The 23,977-nt window shown below is 33.9% G+C and overlaps 1 protein-coding gene across 26 annotated transcripts in view; it reads right to left on the bottom strand.

Annotated features, from left to right (window-relative positions):
* Window positions 1-23,977, bottom strand: part of ZEB1 (zinc finger E-box binding homeobox 1) — a 180,750-nt gene that overhangs the window by 10,600 nt on the left and 146,173 nt on the right. For 14 of the 26 annotated variants that reach the window (XM_072749301.1, XM_026000882.2, XM_072749296.1 and 11 more), the window contains 4 exons: window positions 20,240-20,302; window positions 13,655-13,816; window positions 6,223-6,425; window positions 2,115-2,220 (listed from right to left, as the gene is read on the bottom strand). In XM_072749301.1, the coding sequence (XP_072605402.1) occupies window positions 2,115-2,220; window positions 6,223-6,252 (136 nt within the window). In that variant the 5' untranslated portion in view covers window positions 6,253-6,425; window positions 13,655-13,816; window positions 20,240-20,302. The remainder of the gene's footprint in view (window positions 1-2,114; window positions 2,221-6,222; window positions 6,426-13,654; window positions 13,817-20,239; window positions 20,303-23,977) is intronic. The other 12 variants (XM_026000883.2, XM_072749300.1, XM_026000881.2 and 9 more) reach the window with 1 other exon arrangement.

The following is a 23,977-nucleotide window of genomic DNA, read 5'->3' as shown; positions in this document are numbered from 1 at the left end:
TCCATTATTCAGTGATCTAAACGCGCTTTCAAAACTATCTGTGTTCACCAGATAGTGACTTTTTTAATATTCATTTCTCTGTTTTAAATTTCCAATCTACTATACAATCAATTAAAATATAATAAAATTGTCACAGCATTTTCTTCATATAATACTTTCTAAATTACTTTCAATTTCTGTATTTATTTCTTCAAGAACCAGTCTCAAAAAGCTTACAGACTGGTCCAGTCCTAGGAGGACACCCAGTCATCTCAACTCAGAAATCTCCCTTTGGAATAAACATGAGATATACAAGCCTCATCTTAAGTAACCTTAAGGATAAGACTACCATATATGCACATAATGAATAGACAGTATAGAATACAGTGGATGCACTATGTCCACGATGTGCCCTAATTTGTAATCAGCTACTTCAGCAGCAGCACCAGAATGCTGTTAACAAGCCTATATAAAGCTCTCGACCAGCTACACTCCTAAAATTTTTCTGTCAGTACTACAGACGATAGCTCCCTACTCACTACTTGACTGAGACTGATTTTTGAATATCAATGCAGAATTTTGTGATAAATACCAAATTCCTGTTTCTAGTCCTGTTTCAATCTTTAGAATGTTCCATGCTTCCCAATTCTGTACTATCTATGGGTCTGACAGATCCTCCTATATACAATGATTTTGTACATGAGTCTTATTCTAAAATTTATTTTCCTTCCTCTACCCAAATCTCAACATTTAGGAAAACTCTCCTGAATTAGTTATATCCCTATCAACAACTTCAAATCATCTGTAGTAAGAAAGCAGGTCATCAAAAATATATTCTTTTTTTCCCTAAGATTTTGTTTATTTATTCATGAGACACACACACACACAGAGAGAGAGAGAGAGAGAGAGAGAGAGAGAGAGAGAGAGGCAGAGACACAGGCAGAGGGAGAAGCAGGCTCCATGCGGGGAGCCTGATGAGGGACTTGATCCCAGGTCTCCAGGTTCAGGTGCTGGGCTGAAGGAGGTGCTAAACTGCTGAGCCACCAGGGCTGCCCCCAAAATATATTCTTGATGAAAAGTTTTCAGTAACCCAGGAGCTAAGAAATAGGATTTTGTGCCAGACTGCAAAAGACACTTTTACTTTTCAGAAATATTAAAGTGTGAAAATAAATGATAAATGTTTTTGCAAAAATCTTGGTTTACACAAATTGGTAACTTTAACACTTAGCCCTCAATGAATAAGATAGTAAAACTTCTAAAAATGTAGTTCCAAAATAAAACAGATATCACCAGTCATCCCTCACATAGCCACCTGCTGTACTTTTTTTGTAGAATGTTTGTGAGATGTCAATATAATAATTTTCACAAAATAAGTAATGTGCAGATACCCGTCATTTCTCATTAATTAGAAAATAGGTGTTTTCACTACTATTTAAATCTAAAACAACATACCAAAATTAATCAGATGAACAGACGTCACAGTGCAATGTAAGATGCTACCCAGTTTTTGCTATAGCTTTTGTTGAAGTAGAGCCTCTAAAGACATGCACATACAGTTTTTTTTGTGTCTTAGTTTCTAAAACAGGCATATTTTTTCACATACCATTTTGTAAGTAATAATTTAGAAAAGGATGTGAAATAGAAAGGTGAAATGACAGGTGAACATAGTTTTCTTTTAAATTCTCAATGCTGCCCTGCCTGGGTGACTCCAAATCACCCTGACCACTTCCTATTTGGAGTTTACATTTTTACTTCTCTCATGTAGAGAGTATCTTCACCTCCTTACTTTCTTGTGCAAATTGTACCTCTATCTCCTTTTCCATTCCCTAATTGTGCAAAAGAGGCAATGAAACTAGCATTCATTGGAAAGCTCAAGAACGTTGTACTTTTTTGTTAAAACATGCTATATCCTAATTAGGAAATTTGGAGTATGTCATATTATATTAGCTTAATATGCTTAAGTTAAAGATTAAGACTCCAATAAGATACCACTTATAAATAGAAAATTTCTCCAGGTTAGTCTTTGTAAGAAAAGCAAGAAGTTTCTGACCATGTGTATAGACCACATGTTATAGATTTATTTATTACCACATGTGCTATGATATTCAAGGTGAAGAAAGAAAACAAATATTTACCACTGTGGATTCTTAAGTGCTCTTTTAGATGATGTTTGTATTTGAAAGCTTTCCCACATTCAGTGCACTTGAATTTACGATTACCCCCGGACTGTGTCACATGTCTCTGTAAGAAAGAATTGATATTTTAAATATAAAGCAAAAAAGCTCTGGACATAAAAGAATAGCCAATCTGCTAAAAGTAGTATTTTGGTGAATTCTGCTTCTCAAAGGCCTCAAATTGCGGCAGGCAGTCACAAAAATCTAACACTTGGAATATTACCAAAAAGAAATGATAGTGGGAACAGAATTTTGACATACAGAAAAATCTCCATTTGCTAATTTAGAGTATTAGAATCATACTTTATTGAGTAATATAGTTATTTAGCACAAATAAGATAATATGTACTTTACTAGAAACTAGAGATTATCTCTTCTGCAGTCAGGCTTTTTCCAGTAGTTTATCCTATTGCTTAAGAGCTTGCTATTTCCAGAATGTACTTTAATCTGATGAATTTAAAAAATACTTCCATCTTTTCATTCAAGTATGGAGTATTATAATGGCTTTCTGTCAAATTCCCACTTTTATATATTTCAAATATATTCTGCATTCTTAGATTTTTTCCAGATCCCATTACTTTGTTTACTTTTATTTATTCATTAAATTTATTTGTTATTAAGAAATGTTTTTCAATCAAGTATAGTTGACATGCAATGTTAAGTTAGTGTCAGCATACAACACAGTGAGTCAACAACTCCATATGTTATGCTGTGCTCACCACAAGTGTCTACCATCTGTCACCATACAACACTATCACAATACATTGACTATATTCTCTATTCTGTACCCTTCATCTCCTGACTTGTTCATTCTGTAACTGGAAACCTGGACTTCCCATTCCCCTTCACCTGTTTTGCTCCCCCCACCCCCACTTTGGCAACCACCAGTATGTTCTCTGTGTTTATGAGTCTGTTTCTGCTTTTTTGCTTTGTTAGATTAATCATACAAAAGGGATGCTTAAATTGAATTCTGTCATAAACCTCATAAACCATCAATTGCTCATAAACCTCCAAAGGCTCCCCATTAACCCTGAATATAGATTCTGAGTTTATATATTCCAAGTTTACCTGAGTTTCCAGGCTGATCCTTCACCAGTTCCCTATAAGAAGTTTATGCCATAGTCACTTAGTGAGTCCCAGGTTTTGTACATATACTACTCTTCTCTACTCCTTGCTTTGGTTTATACTTATTCCTTCTTGGCTATATTTCCCTAAAATTATGATTATTAAGATTCTAGCCATACTTCAAAGGTTTATTAATTCAGGTATTACTTGCTTTATGCTCACTCTAGCTGGAATCTCCCTTCTTTTGTTTTTCATACAGGAAGGAAAGAGGAATACTTACTATGTATCAGGCTCTACTGCATCCAAACTCATGGCTTTAAGCACCAAATATATGGTGATAATTCCCAATGGTGTATCTCTGGACCTCTTCCCCTTAACTTTAGACTCTCATAGACAATTGTGTCCTTGATGTTGCCAGTTGGAACACAATGGGCATGTGAAACTTAACACAATTAACACTGAACTCTTAACTGCCCGTCAGAGAGCACCTCCTCTGGTGTTTCCTGTCTTTGTGAATGACATTTTCATTAATTTGATTATGCTTAGGCCCTGTACTTTGGGGTAACACTTGATTCCTTGCTTTCTTTTAACACCCTTCATCAATCCATGAACAAAGCCATCTGAATATACTCTGAATTTAACATTCATCATTATGTTGTATCTGTCACCACCAGTGATTTCAAAGCCACCACCACGTTTGGCCTGGATTATAACAGCCTCCAAAATGGTCTCCCTGCTTCTGTTCTTATCTTTCTTGACCTACTCTCCACCCAACAGCCAGTGTTCCCTTAAAAATAAAAAATAAAGACAAAATTCAGTATCTTTCAAAGGCTTCCCTGTCACACTGTATAACAAAATCAAAGTCTCTATCATGGTCTATACAAGGGGATATATCATCTGGCCCCTGATACCTCCTGTTCTTACCTATCTTTCTACCTTAATTATTCACACTGGCCTCCTTGCTATCCTTTGTGGATGCTGGGCAGGCTTCTGGCTCAAGGCCTTTTCATGTTTCCCTCTGTTCCTTTTGACCAGAACGCCCTCCCCCCAATCATCCTATGACTGGCTCCTTCCTTTCATTCAGATTTTAGTTCAGATGTCCCATTCTTAGGAAGGTCTCCCTAACCTTAAAAAAGTTGCAACTTTCTACCTTCTGCTTTATTTTTCTTCACACTATCTGTTCTTATATTTTATATCACCTGCTAATATATGTTCCCTACTGTCTTGATCCTTGCTTATCTTTTTCACTATTGTGCTTTTATCAGCTAGAACAGGGCCTGACATGTAATAGAAACACAAATGTTTGCTTAACGAATAAATTAATAATACATAGAAATGCTTAACTAAGTCCTAGCATGACTTTTCAAACTCAGGTTTGTTGCCCCATAACCTAAATTATTTCTAAGACATCCTGATCATATTTCCTCACATTGTTGGTCCCCATATTAATCACAGCTCCTTTCTAACTTTGTCTGATCACATACTTCATATATAAAACCTACTACCTTTCACCCATTAGAAAAATCACCACAAAATTGGCTGGCATGCTCATCATTGGTCTTATGATTTGTTTCTATAATGGCCTCTCTCATTTTCACCAAAAGGATCTGCCTGACTAGTCTGCAGATCCTTTTCTTTGACAACGGCCCATGGTACAGAAAGGATATTGGGACAACAGTTGGAATTTGGGTCGGCTTCCCAAATGTCACACGAATAGGTTCTTTTCCCAAGGCCTGACTGTACTGTAGTCATGTTAGAACTCAGATGGAAAAAAGATTCTTCTGCATTGTCCCTGATAAGACTTGTATAGGGGTAGACGGTAGACAGGTGGTCTTTGTCTTCAGAAGTTCCTGCTCTGTATCAATTTCTTCCTTCTTTTGGTATTCTCCCCAATTTCAAGTGTTCCCTCATGGATTTAACCATTAACCTAAGAAAATCTTGGTCCTATACTTACTTCTTGATTGCCATGCTCTCCCCCTTCATCTTTTGATTTTGTGAGGGTTACTGCCAAAATCCTGAGAAGGTAGGTTGAACCTGCTCGATGAGTCTATTTTGGCTATAGTTTGTTTGGTTTAACCATCAATGTAGAAAAGGTTTAACTGGTTCTCTATGATACAGGACTTACGTTAGGCACATGAATAGGGCAGAGTTCTCACAGATTTGATTTTATGGATGGTCATAATCCTTTAAGAAACTGGATGCATGCCCCAATCATAACACATACCCTTAAAATATCCTATACAGCTGAATATTTATTTGGTTTTTAAAATTAGAATCACGTTGATATTAATTTGTTCAGAGTTGGCACTTATCAGGATCTTATAAAAGAAGGTCAACTGGCAAGAAGAGCTTCTTCATCTTTAATCCTTAAATACAGAGCCAACATTTCAAATGTAACTTATTGAACAGTCTTGGTTTTTTTTTTTTTTTTTTTTTTTTTTTTAGTCTTGGTTTTTATACATCTAGAAATCGAGGCAAAGTGACAGAAATAGAACAAACCATGTGAAAACTGAATCTTCAGAATAAAAATGTTTAGAATCTAAGCTTTAGATTCTTAGAGGAAGCATCTTCCCTTCCTACAGTAAACAGAACCCCGTAACTTATACTGAGAGTAAATACAGTAGTCTTTGTTTCCCAGAAAATTAACCTTTATTATTATTATTTGACTTTCCTCTAAATTTAGTTAGTATTTAGGCATATGGTTTATGAAATGAGTATTTATTTTTCTTACACTGAACATTTTAGTAGAATGCATTTTGAATCTAGTTATAAACTTAAGGGAAATACTTGTTGCAATATAAGCAAAATAAATCAAGATCGAAGGGATCTTATCTGAAAAAGAATTAAAAAACTTAGTTACTGCTAAAAGAATGTTCACATGCACTTTGGAACTCAGATAATTCATGTAATTACTTTAATTCTTGTAAGGCTGAAGATGCTGCCTAGTACATCCTTTTAAGTATGTTAGAACCCTTGCCTTCAATAGACACTGGATTTCACTTACTTGATCTCTTCCTGATTTATGTGATGTCATGTGACGCTCAAGTTGGGTTCTGTACGCAAAGGTGTAACTGCACAGGGAGCAACTAAAATTATCTTCATTCTTTTCATGGCGATATTTAATGTGTTCTTTCAGAGAGGTAAAGCGTTTATAGCCTCTATCACAATATGGGCAGGTAAGTAACTGGGAGAATGCATCTGGTGTTCCTATAAAAGAAAGATCATATATTTTGAATTTAAACATTCAAAAAATATTACCAAAGCTACCACTTACTCCCTATGCTTTGTGCCAGATATTATGACACCCACTTTATATTTGATCCTTAAAACAATACAATGATACTCATCTCTATTTTATAAAAGAGAAAACAGGAAGCTCAGAAAAGTTAAATGACTTAAAATTATAAGGCTGGTAAATGATGAAGTCAGGATTCAAATATGTGCTGTCCGACTTCAAAGTCCCATATCTTTTCCACTAAACTATAAGTCTTCCCTTCTTTTTGTATGATTAGACAAAGAAAACAAAGATAAACTTAGAATACATTACATTTGTAAATGTATACATACTGAAGAGGATTTGTATGCCACAATAGAATCTTTCCACTGATAAGAACATATCATTATTTATTTAATGCTTGTTCTTTCTAACTTGGAAATGACACCACAAAGTTATTGTCATCAAACAGTAAGTAGTACATAAGTAGACTATGTTTTTAAGACATTCCTGCAGTTAGGTGTGGCCATATGACAGAATTCAAACCACAAGAACAAGTACTAGGGGAAGTGAGTAACAGGAGCCATATCTAGGCCTGGCCTACAAAGACTTCCCATGCAGGCTTCTTTATGTTCTTTCCCTTACTGAATTATACAGATACATTTTTTTTGTAGAATTTTATATGGATAAATACAGGATAGCTTTTAGAAAAAAAGGCAATATGGAAAAACAGAGTTCACTGCATGAACCATTTTTTTTTTTAAGATTTATTTATTTATTTAGAGAGAGGTGTGCGACTGGGGGAAGGAGCAAAGGTAGAGAATCTTTAAGCAGACTTCTTGCTGAGCACAGAGCTTGGATGTGGCTTGAGGAGGCTTGATCCCAGAATCCAGGGATCATGACCTGAGCTGAAACCAAGAGTTGGACACTTAATCGCCTGAACCACCCAGGCGCCCTGAATGAACCATTTTTTTTTTTTCCACAGGAACCACCTAAGCCTGACAATCCTAAAATGTAATATGGTTTTGCTAATTAATATTATTTAACTAAGAGCGCTTTTCCATATATTATTTCTTCAAAATATAAGTTCCTAAAAGATAACTTATTGTAAATAGTATCTCTACCTTCATTTTGAAATTTTTATTGAAAAAGAGACTACCAGGGATGCCTGGGTGGCTCAGCGGTTGAGTGTCTGCTTTCAGCTAAGGGCGTGATCCTGTGTCTGGGGATAGAGTCCCACATTATGGTCCCTGCAGGGAGCCTGCTTCTCCTTCTGCTTATGTCTCGGACTCTCTGTCTCTCATGAATAAATAAATAAAATATCTTAGACAAAAAAAAAAAAAGAAAAAAGAGACTACCAAAGAAAATTTCATTACAGTCTCAAAATCCTTCATAAACATGTATCATCTTTATTGAAATTCAAGTCTATATAAATTAAAAGACTTTCCTGAGAACCAGCCTGCGTATAAGAGACTGAGCACCTAAACCCATATAGTTTGTTAATTATGTTGAAATATGTATCAAATATATGAATAAAATAAAAAAACCAAACCTTCCACAGTTTATGAAGGTACCTTTATTACAGCTAGCAAGGCAACTGGAATCAGTTGCGTGTTGGTGATATCTTTAAAATGACCTACTTCTGTGGAGACTAGATTAGCCACATGAAATTGTTTTGGAAATCATGCTATGTTTTGTTTAGTATTAATTTCCTTTTGAACAGGCAGGTAGGAAATCAACATTTGGGGCACTCTCCTTGCCAGGGTACCTAGTCTATCCTATTGGTTTTATCTGGTTACAATGGCAAGAGTCCAAGTCAGCCGTTGCAGATGCTTCATTATTGGCACCACAATCACAATGTGATTTCCATTACTTAAGCTGCTTATACTCTATAGCGTAATACAGCTGTCTGCTCTCATTATGTACTATTTTGTTCTTTACTTTCATCATTAATAAACAAAATACTAATTTTGTAAAATGACAGGTTACTCATGATATTTTACCAGCAAGTTATCATTTTCATAAATCGATTTCTATTGAATTTCTCACACATATGAGGTATGAATTTATTCTTTAGGATACTAGCATAAAACAGTTTTTGTTCCTATTTTTTAAGAATATTGGATATTTGCTTTTTTAAAAGAATCACTTTTTTAGCAATGAAGGCTTGTCATATAAGGAAAAAAAATTTTCTTTTTAGAATTCTTATAATCAACTTAAGGTAGTGATTCAAGACTACTTAAAAATCTAACCCATGTCATATCCTATGACTATGACTATGACTATGCTTATTTTAAAAAAAATCTTTAATTTTTGTATCCTAAATTTCCTTTGCTATGTAGTGTAACATTTCAGACTGATAGTAGTACTTCATATAAAACCTTTGAAAAATCTCCTTTGTTTGTGACCCACTGATTCAGAGTTTGTGATATTTCAGTCTGCTAGAATAAATTTTGCCCTTTCACAATTTTTGAAGTACAGGAGAGCATATTTAATCCATTAAAACTTTAAAAACTTAAGGGCTTCTGAAGACAATCAGATGTTACTGGTGTGACAGAGTATCTCCTGTGCAATAGTTTATCAGCTGTATACCTGAAAGTAATAACTACCTGAATTAAAAAACAGATTCTAGAATTCAAATGTTTCATTAATTCAAAATGTTAAATCCTAATTTTTATGGGATTTTACTGTGTTGATTAGTAACAATGGACTTTACAAAGTGTAACCTTATTTTGATCTGTGCAATGAAACACTGCTTTAGTTCTTATTTTCTTTCATGAGGCTTCTTGAAAAACTTTTGTTGCATAAAACATTTACATATATATATACAATTATATTGAAGAATTTTTATTCTTTTTCATTTTTATTGTAACCTATTGCTTCTTCAGGTGAAAGTTAACAAATTTTTTTTTAAGAAAAAAAACAAACAAACAAACAAACTGAAGTGCCTGGGTAGTTCATTGGTTAAGCATCCAACTCAGCTGAGATTATAATCTCAGGATCATGACACTGAATCTCATGTCAGGCTCCACGCTCAGTATAGACTCTAATTAAAATTCTTTCTTCCTCCCTCTGCTCCTCACCTACAACTAAACAAATAAATAAAATCTTGAAAAAAACACCCCCAAACCCTGAGGAATCAAAATAGAAATGGTAGGGCCCTACAGGATTACAATGCCTACAATTATATGCAAATATATCAATACAACACTATTCATAAAGCTTTAATGCTGTGTCCCTAGGGGCAATAATCTATAGTCTTCAAAAATGTGTCCTTTTGGCACACTGGAGGAATCAGTTATAGAGTGCCCTACTTCTATTTCCTTTGTCACTGATTTAGTGACAGAAAATCCTACCTATTCTGCGGTGAAACTTCTGTTTCTGCTTTTTCATAGCTGATTCCTGATTTAAGGAAGGCAGTTGACTCTGCAATGGAATATATTTTTCTATACCATTCTTCTCAATTTCCTTCAGATATTTAAGAGTTGATTGATTAGTAGCTTAACATTTATTTAGCACCAAAACACCAAAATACTTATGTATAAATTTAACAAAATATATGTAAGATTTATATGAGGAAAACTATAAAACTCTGCTGAACAAAATCAAAGAACTAAACAAATGGAGAGACATTCAATGTTTAAGAATAAGAAGACTTAATATTGTCAAGATGCCAGTTCTTCCCAACTTGATTCAATGCAATTCCAATTCAAATCTGGAGAGTCCTTTTACAGATATTGACAAACATTCTAAAGTTTATATGGAGAGGCAAAAGACCCAGGATAGTCAACACAATACTGAAGGTGAAAAATAAAGCTGGAGGATTGACACTATTTGACTTTAAGACTTACTGTAAAGCTATAATAATCAAAACAGTGTGGTATTGGTATGAGGATACAGAAATAAACTAATGGAACAGAGAGCCAGAAATACCCTCATATAGTCAACTGGTCTTTGACAAAGGAGCAGAGGCAATACAATGGAGTAAAGATAGTCTTTTCAACAAATAGTAATGGAACTTAGGAAGCAAAAGCAAAAATGAATTACTGGAACTTAAAGTAAAAAGCTTTTGTACAGCAAAGGAAACAATCAATAACCAAAAAACAATCAATAACTAAAAAGCAACCTTCCGAATGAAAGAAGAAATTCACAAATGACATATCAGATAAAGGGCTAGTATCCAAAATCTATAAAGAACTTAGAAAACTCAACACACAAAAACAAAAAATGCAGTCAAGAAATGGGTAGAAGACATGAACAGACATTTCTCCAAAGATGACATACAAATGGCTAACAGATACATGAAAAAATGTTCAATATCACTCAGCATCAGGGAAATACAAATCAAAACCACAATGAAATACCACCTCACATTTCAGAATGACTAAAATGAACAAGGCAGGAAACAACAGATGTTGGTGAGGATGTGGAGAAAGGGGAACCCTCTTATACTGCAGGAGGGAATGCAAACTGGTGCAGCCACTCTGGAAAACAGTATGGAGGTTCCTCAAAAAGTTAAAAGCAGAGCTACCCTATGATCCAGCAATTGTACTACTAGGTATTTATCCAAAAGATAAAAAAATAGTGATTCGAGGGATCCAGGTACCCCAATGTTTATAGCAGAATGTCCACAACAGCCGAACCATGGGAAGAGCCCAGATTTCTATCAACGGATGAATGGATAAAGAAGATGTGGTATATAAATATACAATAGACTATTAGCCATGAAGAAGAATGAAATCTTGCCATTTGCAACAATGTGGATAGAACTAGAGGGTATTATGCTAAGTGAAATAAGTCAGGGAAAGACAAATACTGTATGATTTCACTCATATGTGGAATTTAAGAAACAAAACAGACGAACATAGAAGAAGGAAAGGAAAAATAAAATAAGATAGAAAAAGAGAGAGGCAGACTAGGAAACAAAATGAGGGTTGCTGGAGGGGAGGTGGGGGAGAGATGGGATAACTGAGTGATGGTTATTAAGGAGGGCACCTGATATATCGAGCACTTGGTGTAATATACAACTGATGAATCACTAAATTCTACCCATGAAGCTTTTAATACATTATATGTTAACTAAAATGAATTTAAATTAAAAAATTTTAAAAAGTAATGGAACAACAAAACATTCAGGACATGCATAAAAATGAATCTAGACACAGACCTTACGTCCTTCACAAAAGTTAACTCAAAATGAATCACAAACCTAATTGCAAAATGCAAAACTATAAAGCTCCTAGAAGATAACAGGAAAACCTAAGTGACCCTGGGTATGACAATGCCCTTTTTAGATATAACACCAAAGGCATGATCCATGAGAAAGAACTGACAAGCTGGACTTCATTAAAATGAAAACTTCTGCTTTGTGAAAAATGTTCTCAAGAGAATTAGAATACAAGTCACAGACTGGGAAAATATTTGCAAAGACATATCAGATAAAGGACTGTTATTCAAAACATACAAAGGATTCTTAAAACTCAACAATAAATCAATAACTTGATTAAAAAATAGTCCAAAGACCTTAACAGACACCTCACCAAAGAAGATATACAGATGACAAATAAAGACACTCCACATCATATATCATCAGGGAAAAGCAAATTAAAACAAGAAAGATATCACTACACACCTATCAGAATGTCCAAAATCCAGAACACTGACACCAAAAAATGCTAGTGATGATGTGGAGCAACAGAAACTCACATTGCTGGTGGGAATACAAAGTTGTACAGCCTCTCTGGGAGATAGCTTGGCAGTTTCTGACAAAACTAAACATACTGTTACTATTTGATCCAGTATATGAACTTCTTGGTATTTACCCAAAGGAGTTGGAAAACTTAAGTCTACACAAAAATCTGCATATGGTGGTATATACCAACTTTACTCATAATTGCCAAAACATGGAAGTAACCATGTGTCCTTCATCAGGTGAATGGGTAAACAAACTTATGATACATCGGGACAATGGAATATTATTCAGCACTTAAAAGAAATGAGCTATCAAGCCATGAAAATACATGGAGGAAAGTGGAAAAAAAAGTGAAAAAAAAGTAAAAAAAAAAGTGAAAAAGCCAACTTAAATATTACTAAATGAAAAAGAAGCCAACTTAAAAGATTACATGTTGTATAATTCCAACTATATGACCTTTGGAAAAGGCAGAGAATTATGGAGACACATAAAGATCTGTGGTTTCTAGGGGTGAGGGGAGGTGGGGAAAATGGAGGATTTTTAGAGCAATGAAAATACTCTAGGAGATATTATAATGATGGATACATTATAATGATGGATACACACTTATAGACTTTGGGTGTTTATGACGTGTCAATGTAGGTTCTTCCTTGGTAAAAAATGTACAATTCTAGTGAGTTATGTTGATAATGGGAAAAACTATGCACATGTGGGGGGCAAGGGGTATATGGGAAATACCTGTACTTCTATATCACTTTTTTTGAAGCCTAAAACTTCTCTAAAAATGTCTTTTAAAAACGATTATTTAAGTATTAAGTTAAATCGATCTATTAAACTGGGAATCCAAAAATAAAAAAATAAACAAATAAACTGGGAATCCTGAAAAACAATCAAACCAGATTAAGGTAAACAAGCCAGTAACTTCTTAGTTCTTGGTGCAGATCTTTAATAAGTTTTCTTACAGAAATATCTGCATGCGAGTCATCTGTTTCTAGCATGGAAGGAGAGAATGGTAGCCTGCTTGCTTTCAGGAGAGTATGAACATATTAGTACTGCATTTTGCCACTCTTCATACACTGGCTGTTCATGTCAGAATGGCCTAGAGCAGATATAAAAAACCCCATTTGTCTCCAAATCGGTATGTTTTGAACCTGACAACCACGTTTTGCTTGCTAGCAGAGCAGAAAAATATCCAGAGTCAGAAAAAAAAGTCAAGAGTTAGTTAAGGATCATCCTAGCTCCCATTTCTACTACTTGCTGCTATGTGAGTGAGTGGAAGTCAACATCCAGGCATTATTCTAAACCTCACTGCAGTGGCCTTACCGCAATACAACACATGAGATGCCACTAATTTTAATACGACACTGTTACCATAAATGTGTTCCTTTCTCTAAGAGATTATTTTCTATGGGCACTTGCCATAAATTTTGGATTTCAGATCCCTAGAGTAGAGGAGGTTCCCATTGTACAATTATAGATATAATAATCCTGTACATATGAAAACAAAAACAACTGTGCAGCTCCACTTACCACTGTCATCATGACCACTGGCTTCTGGGGTGCCCTGCCTCTGGTCCTCTTCAGGTGCTTCGGGGTAAATGACAGCAGTGTCTTGTTGTTGCAGAAACTCTTCAACGTTAGGATCATGGTTTTGCTCATTTTCTGCATCTGAGTCACATTCATCATCTTTTACTAAAAGAAATGCATATTTTATAGAAAGCTTTCACCACCAGTTGTTACAAAGTTTTTCTAAATAAAAAAATAACTTAAGAGAATTCACTATTATTCTTGAATTTGTTGGAAATATTTACCAAAAGTTAAAAACAAAATTCACTCATTCTGTTATCCTCTATTAAAAAGTCTTTTAGAAAGCAATATGAAAGTTCTGAAATTTTTACAATATCCCTTTTAAACTTTAGAGTGTAATTCTAGTCCATGTGACTGATAAGACAAAGAAAAGGTAATATAGTTGACTGAATTCTTAATTTCTCAATCAAGGAAAAAAGGAGAAAATCTTACATCTCAAACCTTAGTCCCTCCTAGCAACCTACTGGATATTTATTTAGAGTTGTAGCTTAAATCCGAATCATTGTCAATTTAAACCACTCTGAAGTTCATTGCAGTTATGTGATGTCTTCGAAAAAAAACAGTGTAAATAGTTATCTATAATTAGAAAAATTTCTAGTAAGAATCAAAGAGTATAAAATCCATAAAACTGCTTCTTATCTCCTCTAGTATTCATACATAAACATGGCTATTCTTTATTTTTGCTTCAATAATGTTTAATAGTGGGCTAAGGGCAAAGGCATTTTTTCCTTTGATTAGAAAGGCTCAAGTGAAAATCAAATGCTTTCACTTTGAGAAGGTACCCAAAGTGCTGCTGAGTTTCTACAGCAGCATTGCTGCACCATGGTTTCCTTCCATTTCCTCCACTGGCTCTAGAGGACAGTGTCTACTCCATGCTGGTGGTAACTGTAGCACATTGTATGGCTCCCAGATGTCTCATGGCTGACTTCTTTATACACTTTGGGCTGAACTGTCAGTTTTAAATTTGTAAAAGAGCATTTCCCAGCAGACTAAAATTGGGCCAAATTAAAATGCTGAAGTATGGGCATGTTTTTGTTTAACAGTTATTGAAAAAAATCTTGCTAAGTGAACTTCTCAGGGCAGCTGCTGTTTTAAAACCTTAAAGCCAATGATATAATCATAATGGTGAGCCACCATTTCCCCCTCCTTTATAATACAGCCAATATGATATCAATTATTTAGCACTGGGTTATTGGATCCAGGGGTAAGTGAAGACTCAAGAGGTAAGCTGGTACTGTGGGTTTTATGGGAGTCTATTTCCAAATCCTCGACTTCTGTGTATATTCTTTCTTAGAACCTGGAAGATTCTTCTCTTTACTCTCCCCTTTCCACAGTATCTTTTGCTCACATCTAAAAGGAAGAAGAGAAGGGGTACCTGCATGGTTCAGTGGGTTAGGCATCCAACTCTAGATTTCAGCTCATATCATGATCTCAGATTCAATCTCAATCTCGTGAGATTGAACCCTGCATCAGGCTTTCTGCTCAGCTGGGAGCCTTCTAGTCCCTCTCCCTCTGTTTCTGCCACCCCACTCTGCTCACACTGGTACTATCTCTCTCAAATAAATAAAATCTTCAAAGAAAGGAAGAAGAGGGGCACCTGGGTGATGGTTCAGTCTACCCAGTCTTCACTTAGGGTACCCTTCACTTAGGGACCCTTCCTAGGGTCCTGGGATCAAACTCCACTTGGGCTTCCTGCTCAGCAGGGAGTCTGCTACTCCCTCTCCCTTTGCACCTCTCCCCCTATCCACTCCTGTTCTCTATCTCTCATAAATAAATAGATAAATAAATAAATAAATAAATAAATAAATAAATAAATAAATAAATAAAATCTTAGGGGAAAAAAAGGAAGAAGAGAAAAAAGCATATCCCAGTACATTAATATGGTGCATCGCTTGAAGTGTAAAAACTTTTGGGTTGCCAAAGGAAAAAATCCAAAATACTGATTGGGGAATATTTTCCCCAGTTGATTATTGATTAATCAAAGCAACATAAAACCACCACAATCCTTCCAGTTTTCCTGTTTATATGGATTTCTATCAGGGATAAAACAGGGCAATTTTCTGAAATGAATTATTTTGGTTTAGTAAGGAAGTTCTGAAATCAAGCTATATAATAATATGGCCAGAGGGAGTGGGAGTTTTCCTTTAATGACCTCATCTGTTCCATTCCGCAACTATTATTAAAACGTTCATTGCTCTTCAGGAAACTGGTAAGAGCAAAGCCAAGAGTATTCTCAAAAATCATTCCTACAATCAATATGTCATTAGTTGGAAAAATAAGCATTTTTGAGCAGCTAAAGCAGTACAAGTGAGTGTCACTGAGTATTTTCTATGTAACTTCAAATTTTCAAGTTAAACTAGATAAAACTTATGAAATTTATATTTTTATGTGACTGATTAACAATTCCATATAGATTATAAGATGCTTAAAATATTTTACTCAAATTATATTTATTTCAATTATAGTCTTCACCTATAAAAATTTCTATTTTCTGCATCCTATTAAGTATGTGTGTACATATGTGTGTGTAAAGGCTAGATGCTAGAATAATGAGTTTTTAAAGTATACATTTTACAGAATAATATAATCTGTATTTTACACATGAAACTTACACCTTCAGTAATTTATCAGCTTATATATGTACTTACTTGCTCTAAATGTACTACTCATTTTGGTAACATGAAAATAATATTAGATATAATCTTCATCTCACTATTGAAGAATCTATTTTTTAAAAACAATTATTAAGTTTTTAATTTTAATTCCAGTATAGTTGACAAATAGTATAATATTAGTTTCAGGTGTAAAATATAGTGATTCAATAATCCATACAATACCTGTTACTCCTCACAACAGGTGCACTCCTTAATTCCCATCACCTATTTCACCCATTCCCTATCCTTACCCCACTGGTAACCATCAGTTTGTTCTCTATAGTTAAGTGAATAATCTATTTTTAAGAAGATAGGTTTATTTATACTTTGCATATTCCTCATTATTTATAATTTATTTCTCACAGAGGAAATTTTTATAAAATTTCTCAAATTGTGTTTTGGCAAAATTACTTGAATTAGAAAAATGAGAACACTTTTTTCTTGACACAAAGTCTGATTTGGCTGAATGGTATAATAGTAATAATATCTGGCTTTGCTAGTTAGGTTATTAGGTACAAAATTCTTGGAAACTGAATGACCTAAGTCTGTAGCTCTAAGGCATTAATGACAATATTATTATCTCAAGTGATAAAAGGATTTTTGTTAAAATTTGTAATGTATTTATGTTACCATCAACTGTGTAATACTGATAATTATATGGTAAATCAATCCACAAATTTAAAAAATCTTAAGATCCTGTGCCTAGAAATTAAAAAGAAACTTAAATTTTAATTTATATACATATTTTTCTTATAAAGAAATGACAGCTGATCAGAAATACCTTCAAACAGGAAATATATACTCTGTTAGCATCAAATTCTATTGGTTTATGAAAACAGAAATATGAGTTCAAGGAGTAAATATTATGATATAACACTTCTGACTTTTAAAGAAGAGCTCGTAACCAAATTGAATGATTAGCAGGATTAAATTGTTATGGATTTCACATATAAGAGTGATGTTAAAAATGCCATTTTTAATGTCAGAAATTATATTGTAACTACTTATACTTAAGATGAAAAATTTTAAATGTACATTAAGAAATATGTGGCACAGTGTATAATCAGTTTATATAATATAAAGTTTGGAGGACAATAACAGTACCTCTTAGGGTAGTTGTGAGATTTAAATTAATTAATAGTGTGTTTATTACTGTACCTGCATATGTAAGTGCTATTTAATTGTTAGCTATTTTCCTCAAAGCAGTCCTGGTAAAGTAAACATTATAATTTCCTAATCAAAAGTTTTCCCAATAAAAAAATAGGGTCAGAAAGCTTAGATAACTTCCAAAGTCACACAGTAAAAAAATATTACTATTAGATTACATGATTTGGTATTGGGTATGGTATCAACTTCTGGGCTCTTTCCCACTGAACTACACTGTTTCCATGAACCTGCATCTAGCCAAACAACTTCAAGCTGAGACCAGAAATTCTGCAGTTTTACCTATAAATTTTAAGTGCTGGGAAGTGCATATTGTAAAAAGGTCAATTATGAAGCAAAATTTCTAGTCCTAAGACTGATAAACTTACATATTTCAATAGTAGAGAGATAAGCAAACACATAGGGATGTAATAATAACTTGGCTTCTTGAGATATGACAAAACTCAGAGCTGTCCAATATAAAATTATTTTGGACCATAGAACTATATATGACCAAAGTGTAGAATTCTGAGGTTATAATCACAAATTAGAGCAAAGAGAGAGAGAGAGAGAGGTAAACTTTTAATATAAAGATAAAAAATTATTTAGCTATTAATATTTTAATTCTACTGGAAAATATATCCTTAGGCTTCTTCCGAGCTTGACCTTCCATTTTACAAACTTTGTAAACTATTAACTATATAAACAAAAAAGGGATGCTCAGAAGGAACAAAGGATGTTTTGGGTGAATTTTTCACTCTCTGAATACTAAGCTGAGACTACAGTTCTCTTAACTTCATGAACTGCAAAAGGAAATCAGCTGAAGAAAGGATCTGACAAAGTTCTGAACTAATGATGGTGACCTTTGTACAATGTTTTTGTTTACTTTGTCAGCACATTATTCCCTAGCAGTCAAGGAAATAACAAAAGCAAAGGCAGAACATAATTTTTAAGTTTAAATGAACAAAAACCTCAACCATCTAATTTCTAACCTTTTTCCCTTGAAACTACACTTATCAGGGCTTTATTAGATGCTTACTTGCTCCCAACTCTCCAAGTTCCAGGGAAATAATGCAGCAGGGATCATCTTCCACTGGGTGGGGGACCTCATATTTCAGCAACAACTTAAGTTACTACAAGATTACCTTACCTTCCAGATGTGATTTTCTGGGGAGAGGAGTTAAGGGAATTTATATACTACTCAGTACTAACTGAAATAATTAATTTTTGTGGTGAAGAGCAAAGTGTAGGTTAAACACTGAAACCTGAAATTGTGAAATTTTTTTTTTATAGCATTTTGCCTAAAAGGGCAATTGATCTTCTGTTACTCTGGTAATGTAAGTCATCCAACTTTAACATTAGGCAAAAGAGTAATGACAGCATTCTTTTGTGTTCATTAATACTATTTTACTAGTAACAAATATCCCGTTTAAATATTTTATGTAATGTGTAAGTTAGCATGACAAATATTTGATAACATATTTGAATACATTATTCATGTAAGTTAAACACAACCAAGTTAAAGGCAGAATATAAAATCTTAGGAAGTAGGTACCATAAATGATCACATATCCCATTATTATTTAATTATTTTGGAATCCATCTTTAACAACAACATGAGGATTTACTCTTTGTTTTACAGAACTGACTGACAAGTATGGGAATGCCTGTTTATACCATAGATGAAATCTATTTTTTGACATATTACTATGAAATATACTCATCTTACACAATGAAAGATAATTTATAGGGCTCTATGGAATATTCCTAAAAGGCACTGCAGAGAAAAGAAAAAAAAAAAAAAACTAGAAGTGTTAAACCAAAAAAAGAGAAGAAAAACAGAAAATTTAATTAAAGTTATATGATAGAAATTTCTAATTTATGGTTAAATATACAAAATACAATTATACTACTTTGAAGTGCAGTATTTTGAAGAAATGTTTTAATAACTCAGAATTCAGTTTTGAAGCTTTCACTCTAGGAGTTCTAGCTGACTTATGTGACACAATAAAAAGTGCCTGGTGTTATCATACATAAGATCTTGATTTAAGTTTTCCACTTACTCTTTTGCTTCTTAAATCTGATTTGTATCCATTATAGAAATATAGCTTTAAGTCTCAGGGAATATGTACTTTTAGTCACCTAGAAGCAAATTTTCTTGTTTACTAGAATTTAACTTCATCTTGGCCTTTTTCAAAATCATAGAAGTTACAAGAAAAAATTTTGAATCTTTTGTTTGCTGTGACATGTTCACTCAGCTCATCAATATTCATGACTCTCATCTGGTTTATAGATAACTCATGATATTTGCTTATTCTTCTCCCTTCTGCTTTCTGTCTTGTGGGCAACTCAATGTAGATCCTGGTAACTAATAATGAAACTCAAAATAGTTAAATCTGTATTTCTGTAGCTTTGGTAAACAATTTGATATAAATTCAAATCATGATTTAAACACTTATTTTTTAGGTTTATCTGTAGGTTGTACTTGTCATCCTTATAAAATGGAAAATATGCTCTGTTAGATGAATCTGCAAATTTATACTATATTTAAAGAATATAAACTTCAAACTTTTCATATAGTGTCCTATATGCTTGGGTACTGAAACACTGAAAGAGGTCAAGATAAAAGAGGAGGAAATAGATTAAATTCATGACTCACAAATGCAAAAACCAGTGACACAAAAGACCTTGTTCAAAGACTACAGTATGAAAGAAAACAAGGAGAGAGTACCTGCACATCCCGCTTCATCTGCCTGAGCTTCAGGCCCCAGGATTTCTTGTCCTTCCTTTCCTGCTAAAATCAAAGAACAAAGGATTAAAATAGATCCATGTGGCACAAACATTTTTAACATCTAGAAATATGAAAAGGAACTTTTAGATTATATTTAATTTGGATTTTCTTCCCTTTTAGAAGTAATGTACCCTTGAAAAGTGAACTTTTTAAAAAGAGGTCTAGCAGACAGTTTTACCAAACTCACAAAGGTATCGTAAAGAAGCAAAATTAGTGAAGATTTCTATATAATCCTGGAATTATACATGTATTAGAATTATACACATACTGGGATTTTAGTGTTGTTTTGGGAGAGGAGTTCTACCTCTAGGTAGCAGGATTCCTTTTTAAAATTTTCTTCTGCAAAACACAAGTTTCCATGTTTTAGGCACTGTGCTAGATGCTTTATAAACTTATTTCTTTTAACCTTCATAACTACCTATTTTAGAAGTGAAAAAAAAAAAAAAAAAAGAAACCCAAAACTTCAGGCCTGAAAAGGTTGAACAGCCCAAAGACACACTGCTATTAGTAGAAGAGGAATTTTTTTAAAAGATTTTATTTATTTATTCATGAGAGACACAGAGAGAGACAGGCAGAGACAGAGGCAGAGGAAGAAGCAGGCTCCATGCAGGGAACCTGATGTGGGACTTGATCCTGGGACCCTGGGATCGATCATGCCCTGAGCCAAAGGCAGACGCTCAACCACTGAGCCACCCAGGTGTCCCGGGAATTTGAATTCAGGTATGAATGGCTGTAAAACCTACTTTTAACTCCAGCCTTGCCTGTATGATTAAAGTATCAGACAATCAACTAGAGAGAAGACCATACTAAACTTCACTGTGTCCAGAGCAAACACCTAGGGCACTACACTTTATCTTTCACTCTAGTCACTATTCTAACTACTGATAAATCATCATAATAATAGTACTGGTAAACATTTTTAGATGTCAGTTGTCCTCCTTTGCTACCTAAGGCTTATAGTGAGCTGACTGTAGTATTCTATACAGAATAAAATCAGAGTAAATAGGCATATCATTTTGGCAAGCAAAAAGTATGTTTTGTATATTCAGGTATATTTTATTTATTATAATGTTTATTAAGGACATGTATAGATATAAAAGACATGAAGGAGTTAAAAACTGCTTTAGAAAACTAGCAGAATATATATAATTATGATCAGAATACTTAGAAAGACATGCTAAAACATCACATCATGTAGTTAATCTGCACCCCAATCAAATCCCATTGAATGTCAGTCAAAAATCTTGATTTAGATTTCCCCTAAGTTTGATAATTGAATTGAGAAATAGAACACTAATCAAGTAAAATCTTTGCTCACATTAAGCATATTTTTCTGTAAGTGCCTTGGATTATCAGCTGGATTTATTTATTCAGCAGATTTTCTTTACTCATTAACTTTATATTAGTACTTAAAGATGATCACTATGTGAAAAATAGTTAAAATATGTATAAACCTCTTTAGACCAGCATAAAAACACGGTCTAAAGTAGGTAATGAAGCGATTAACGTCTGATAAATAATTCTCATTTTATACTTGCTATCAGCAAAATGACAATTAAAAACCTCATGTTAAAGTGTTTATACTATAGTAGGACAAACACCAGTATTGGCTAAGTGTTTGCATATCTCTAACATCTTTTTTTATCTCTCTCTCTAAAGCATCTACTCAAACTGAAATAATAAAGACTATGACAATTGGATAATTATATGATGGTAATATATTCATTCATTTACTGTTGATCAATCTATACTCTTTATTTCTCCTCAAATGAAAATTAAGATAGCTGGAGTTTTTACTTACGAAGATGGAAGATGACAGTGATATTCAAAGTTAAAATGGTATTTCGGACATGACTAAATTTTCTACTTATAGTTATTATAGCTAATTAAAAATCTGCAATTCAATTAAATGATTTCTTCATTTCTGCTCAGGATAAAAATCTAGGCTCCTTTGATGAGCATTTAACATACTTCAGAATTTTGCCCTAGACTTCTTAACTGTGATTTAAAAACTGGATGTCTCCATTCCTTCTCTCATCCCTGGGGCTGGAATTTTGGTTAAACAACTAAAATCATATTGTCTAATGGGAATAGAAAATATCCTAATGTTGGTCTGTAGCATAAACATACTTCTTTCACTATAGAGTGCTGCCAGGAGCAGGCTCCTTTCTGCTTCCCATGGATCAGCACAAGGGTGGACTGAAATGGCTAACTACACTGTTCAAGTAGCCTTCTCCCCTATGTGTCCCCTATTTCTAAGCTCGGAGAGCTTAGAAAACATAAGGGTAGTAAAGTAAGAGAATCTCCTTGTGCATAAGATTTTCTCTCCTGCAAGACTTACTAATGTCAACACATTGTGACCGACTAACCTAAATGCAATTTAGAAAGGTAAACTAGAATGCTCCTAAGGCTTTTACTTTTAGTTTAAATTCCAAAGCAAATACACAAATGAGGAAAAACTCTCAAGTGACAAGACTTTCTTTTTTCAAATAATGGCAAAATATAGCTGAAAAATAAGTCATGAAATACTACTCAGAAATCAAAAGGGACAATTTATTGATACATCCAACAATTCAGATGAATCTCTCAAGAAATTATGGAAAGTGAAAAAAAATCAATCCAAAAGATTATATACGGTATGATTCCATTTGTATAACATTCTTGAAATAACAAATTTTTTAAAATGGAGAAGAGGTGTCTGGTTGTGAGGGGTTAGAGTTGGGACAGGAAGGTAGGTGGGAGTATAGCATTGTTCTATCTTGTCTATATCAATGTGGATATTCTGGTTTCATACTGTACTAAAGTTTTGTAAGATGTTACCACTGGTGAAAACAGAGTAAAGGATATACAACAAGACCTCTGAAAATTTGTGAATCTAGATCTATTTGTGAATTACTTGCAAATCTATAATTATCTCAAAATTAATAGTTTAAGTGAAAAATAAGTCAATGCCTGATATCACAAATTTAGATCAAATGGACAGCACTTGTTTATTTTGCCATGTCATTCCTGTAAGTAAAAACAAGAATGGTAAATGCAATTCATTTTAATCAAAAATCCAGAAGGCTTAATGCCAATGGCAGGATAGAATAGCTCAAAGTACAGACTGGTTACTGAGCACACGTTGAAAATTCTAAAACTTTCATTTTAAATTCATACCAGTGTGTTTTTAACCATTTCAAATGTGTTTGTGGGAAGATTTTATAGCAATTTTTTTTTAATTTTTATTTATTTATGATAGGAACACAGTGAGAGAGAGAGGCAGAGACACAGGCAGAGGGAGAAGCAGGCTCCATGCACCAGGAGCCCGACGTGGGATTCGATCCCGGATCTCCAGGATCATGCCCCGGGCCAAAGGCAGGCGCCAAACCGCTGCGCCACCCAGGGATCCCAGCAATTTCTAATAAAGAATAAGAAGTGGGTAACTGAACCAGATTTTTCTTTCCTGCTTTCATCTCTTCCTCTATAACACACATGCACAGATGCCATGCACATTTATACCTGTCTTTTCTCAAGTTGACCCCTCTATCTAGAATGCTGTTACCCATTCCATCTGAAAAACTTTTACTAATTTGATTCTTTAAAGATCAGTTCACATTTATCTCATTCTGTAAGCCGTCCTTCACGCTGCTCTGAAGTAAATGCCAATAGATTTCTGAATTCAAACATAAAGTGTTC

Source organism: Vulpes vulpes, chromosome 2, assembly GCF_048418805.1.
Source record: "Vulpes vulpes isolate BD-2025 chromosome 2, VulVul3, whole genome shotgun sequence".
Lineage (NCBI taxonomy): Eukaryota > Metazoa > Chordata > Mammalia > Carnivora > Canidae > Vulpes > Vulpes vulpes.
This window is presented reverse-complemented; position numbering and strand designations above follow the sequence as displayed.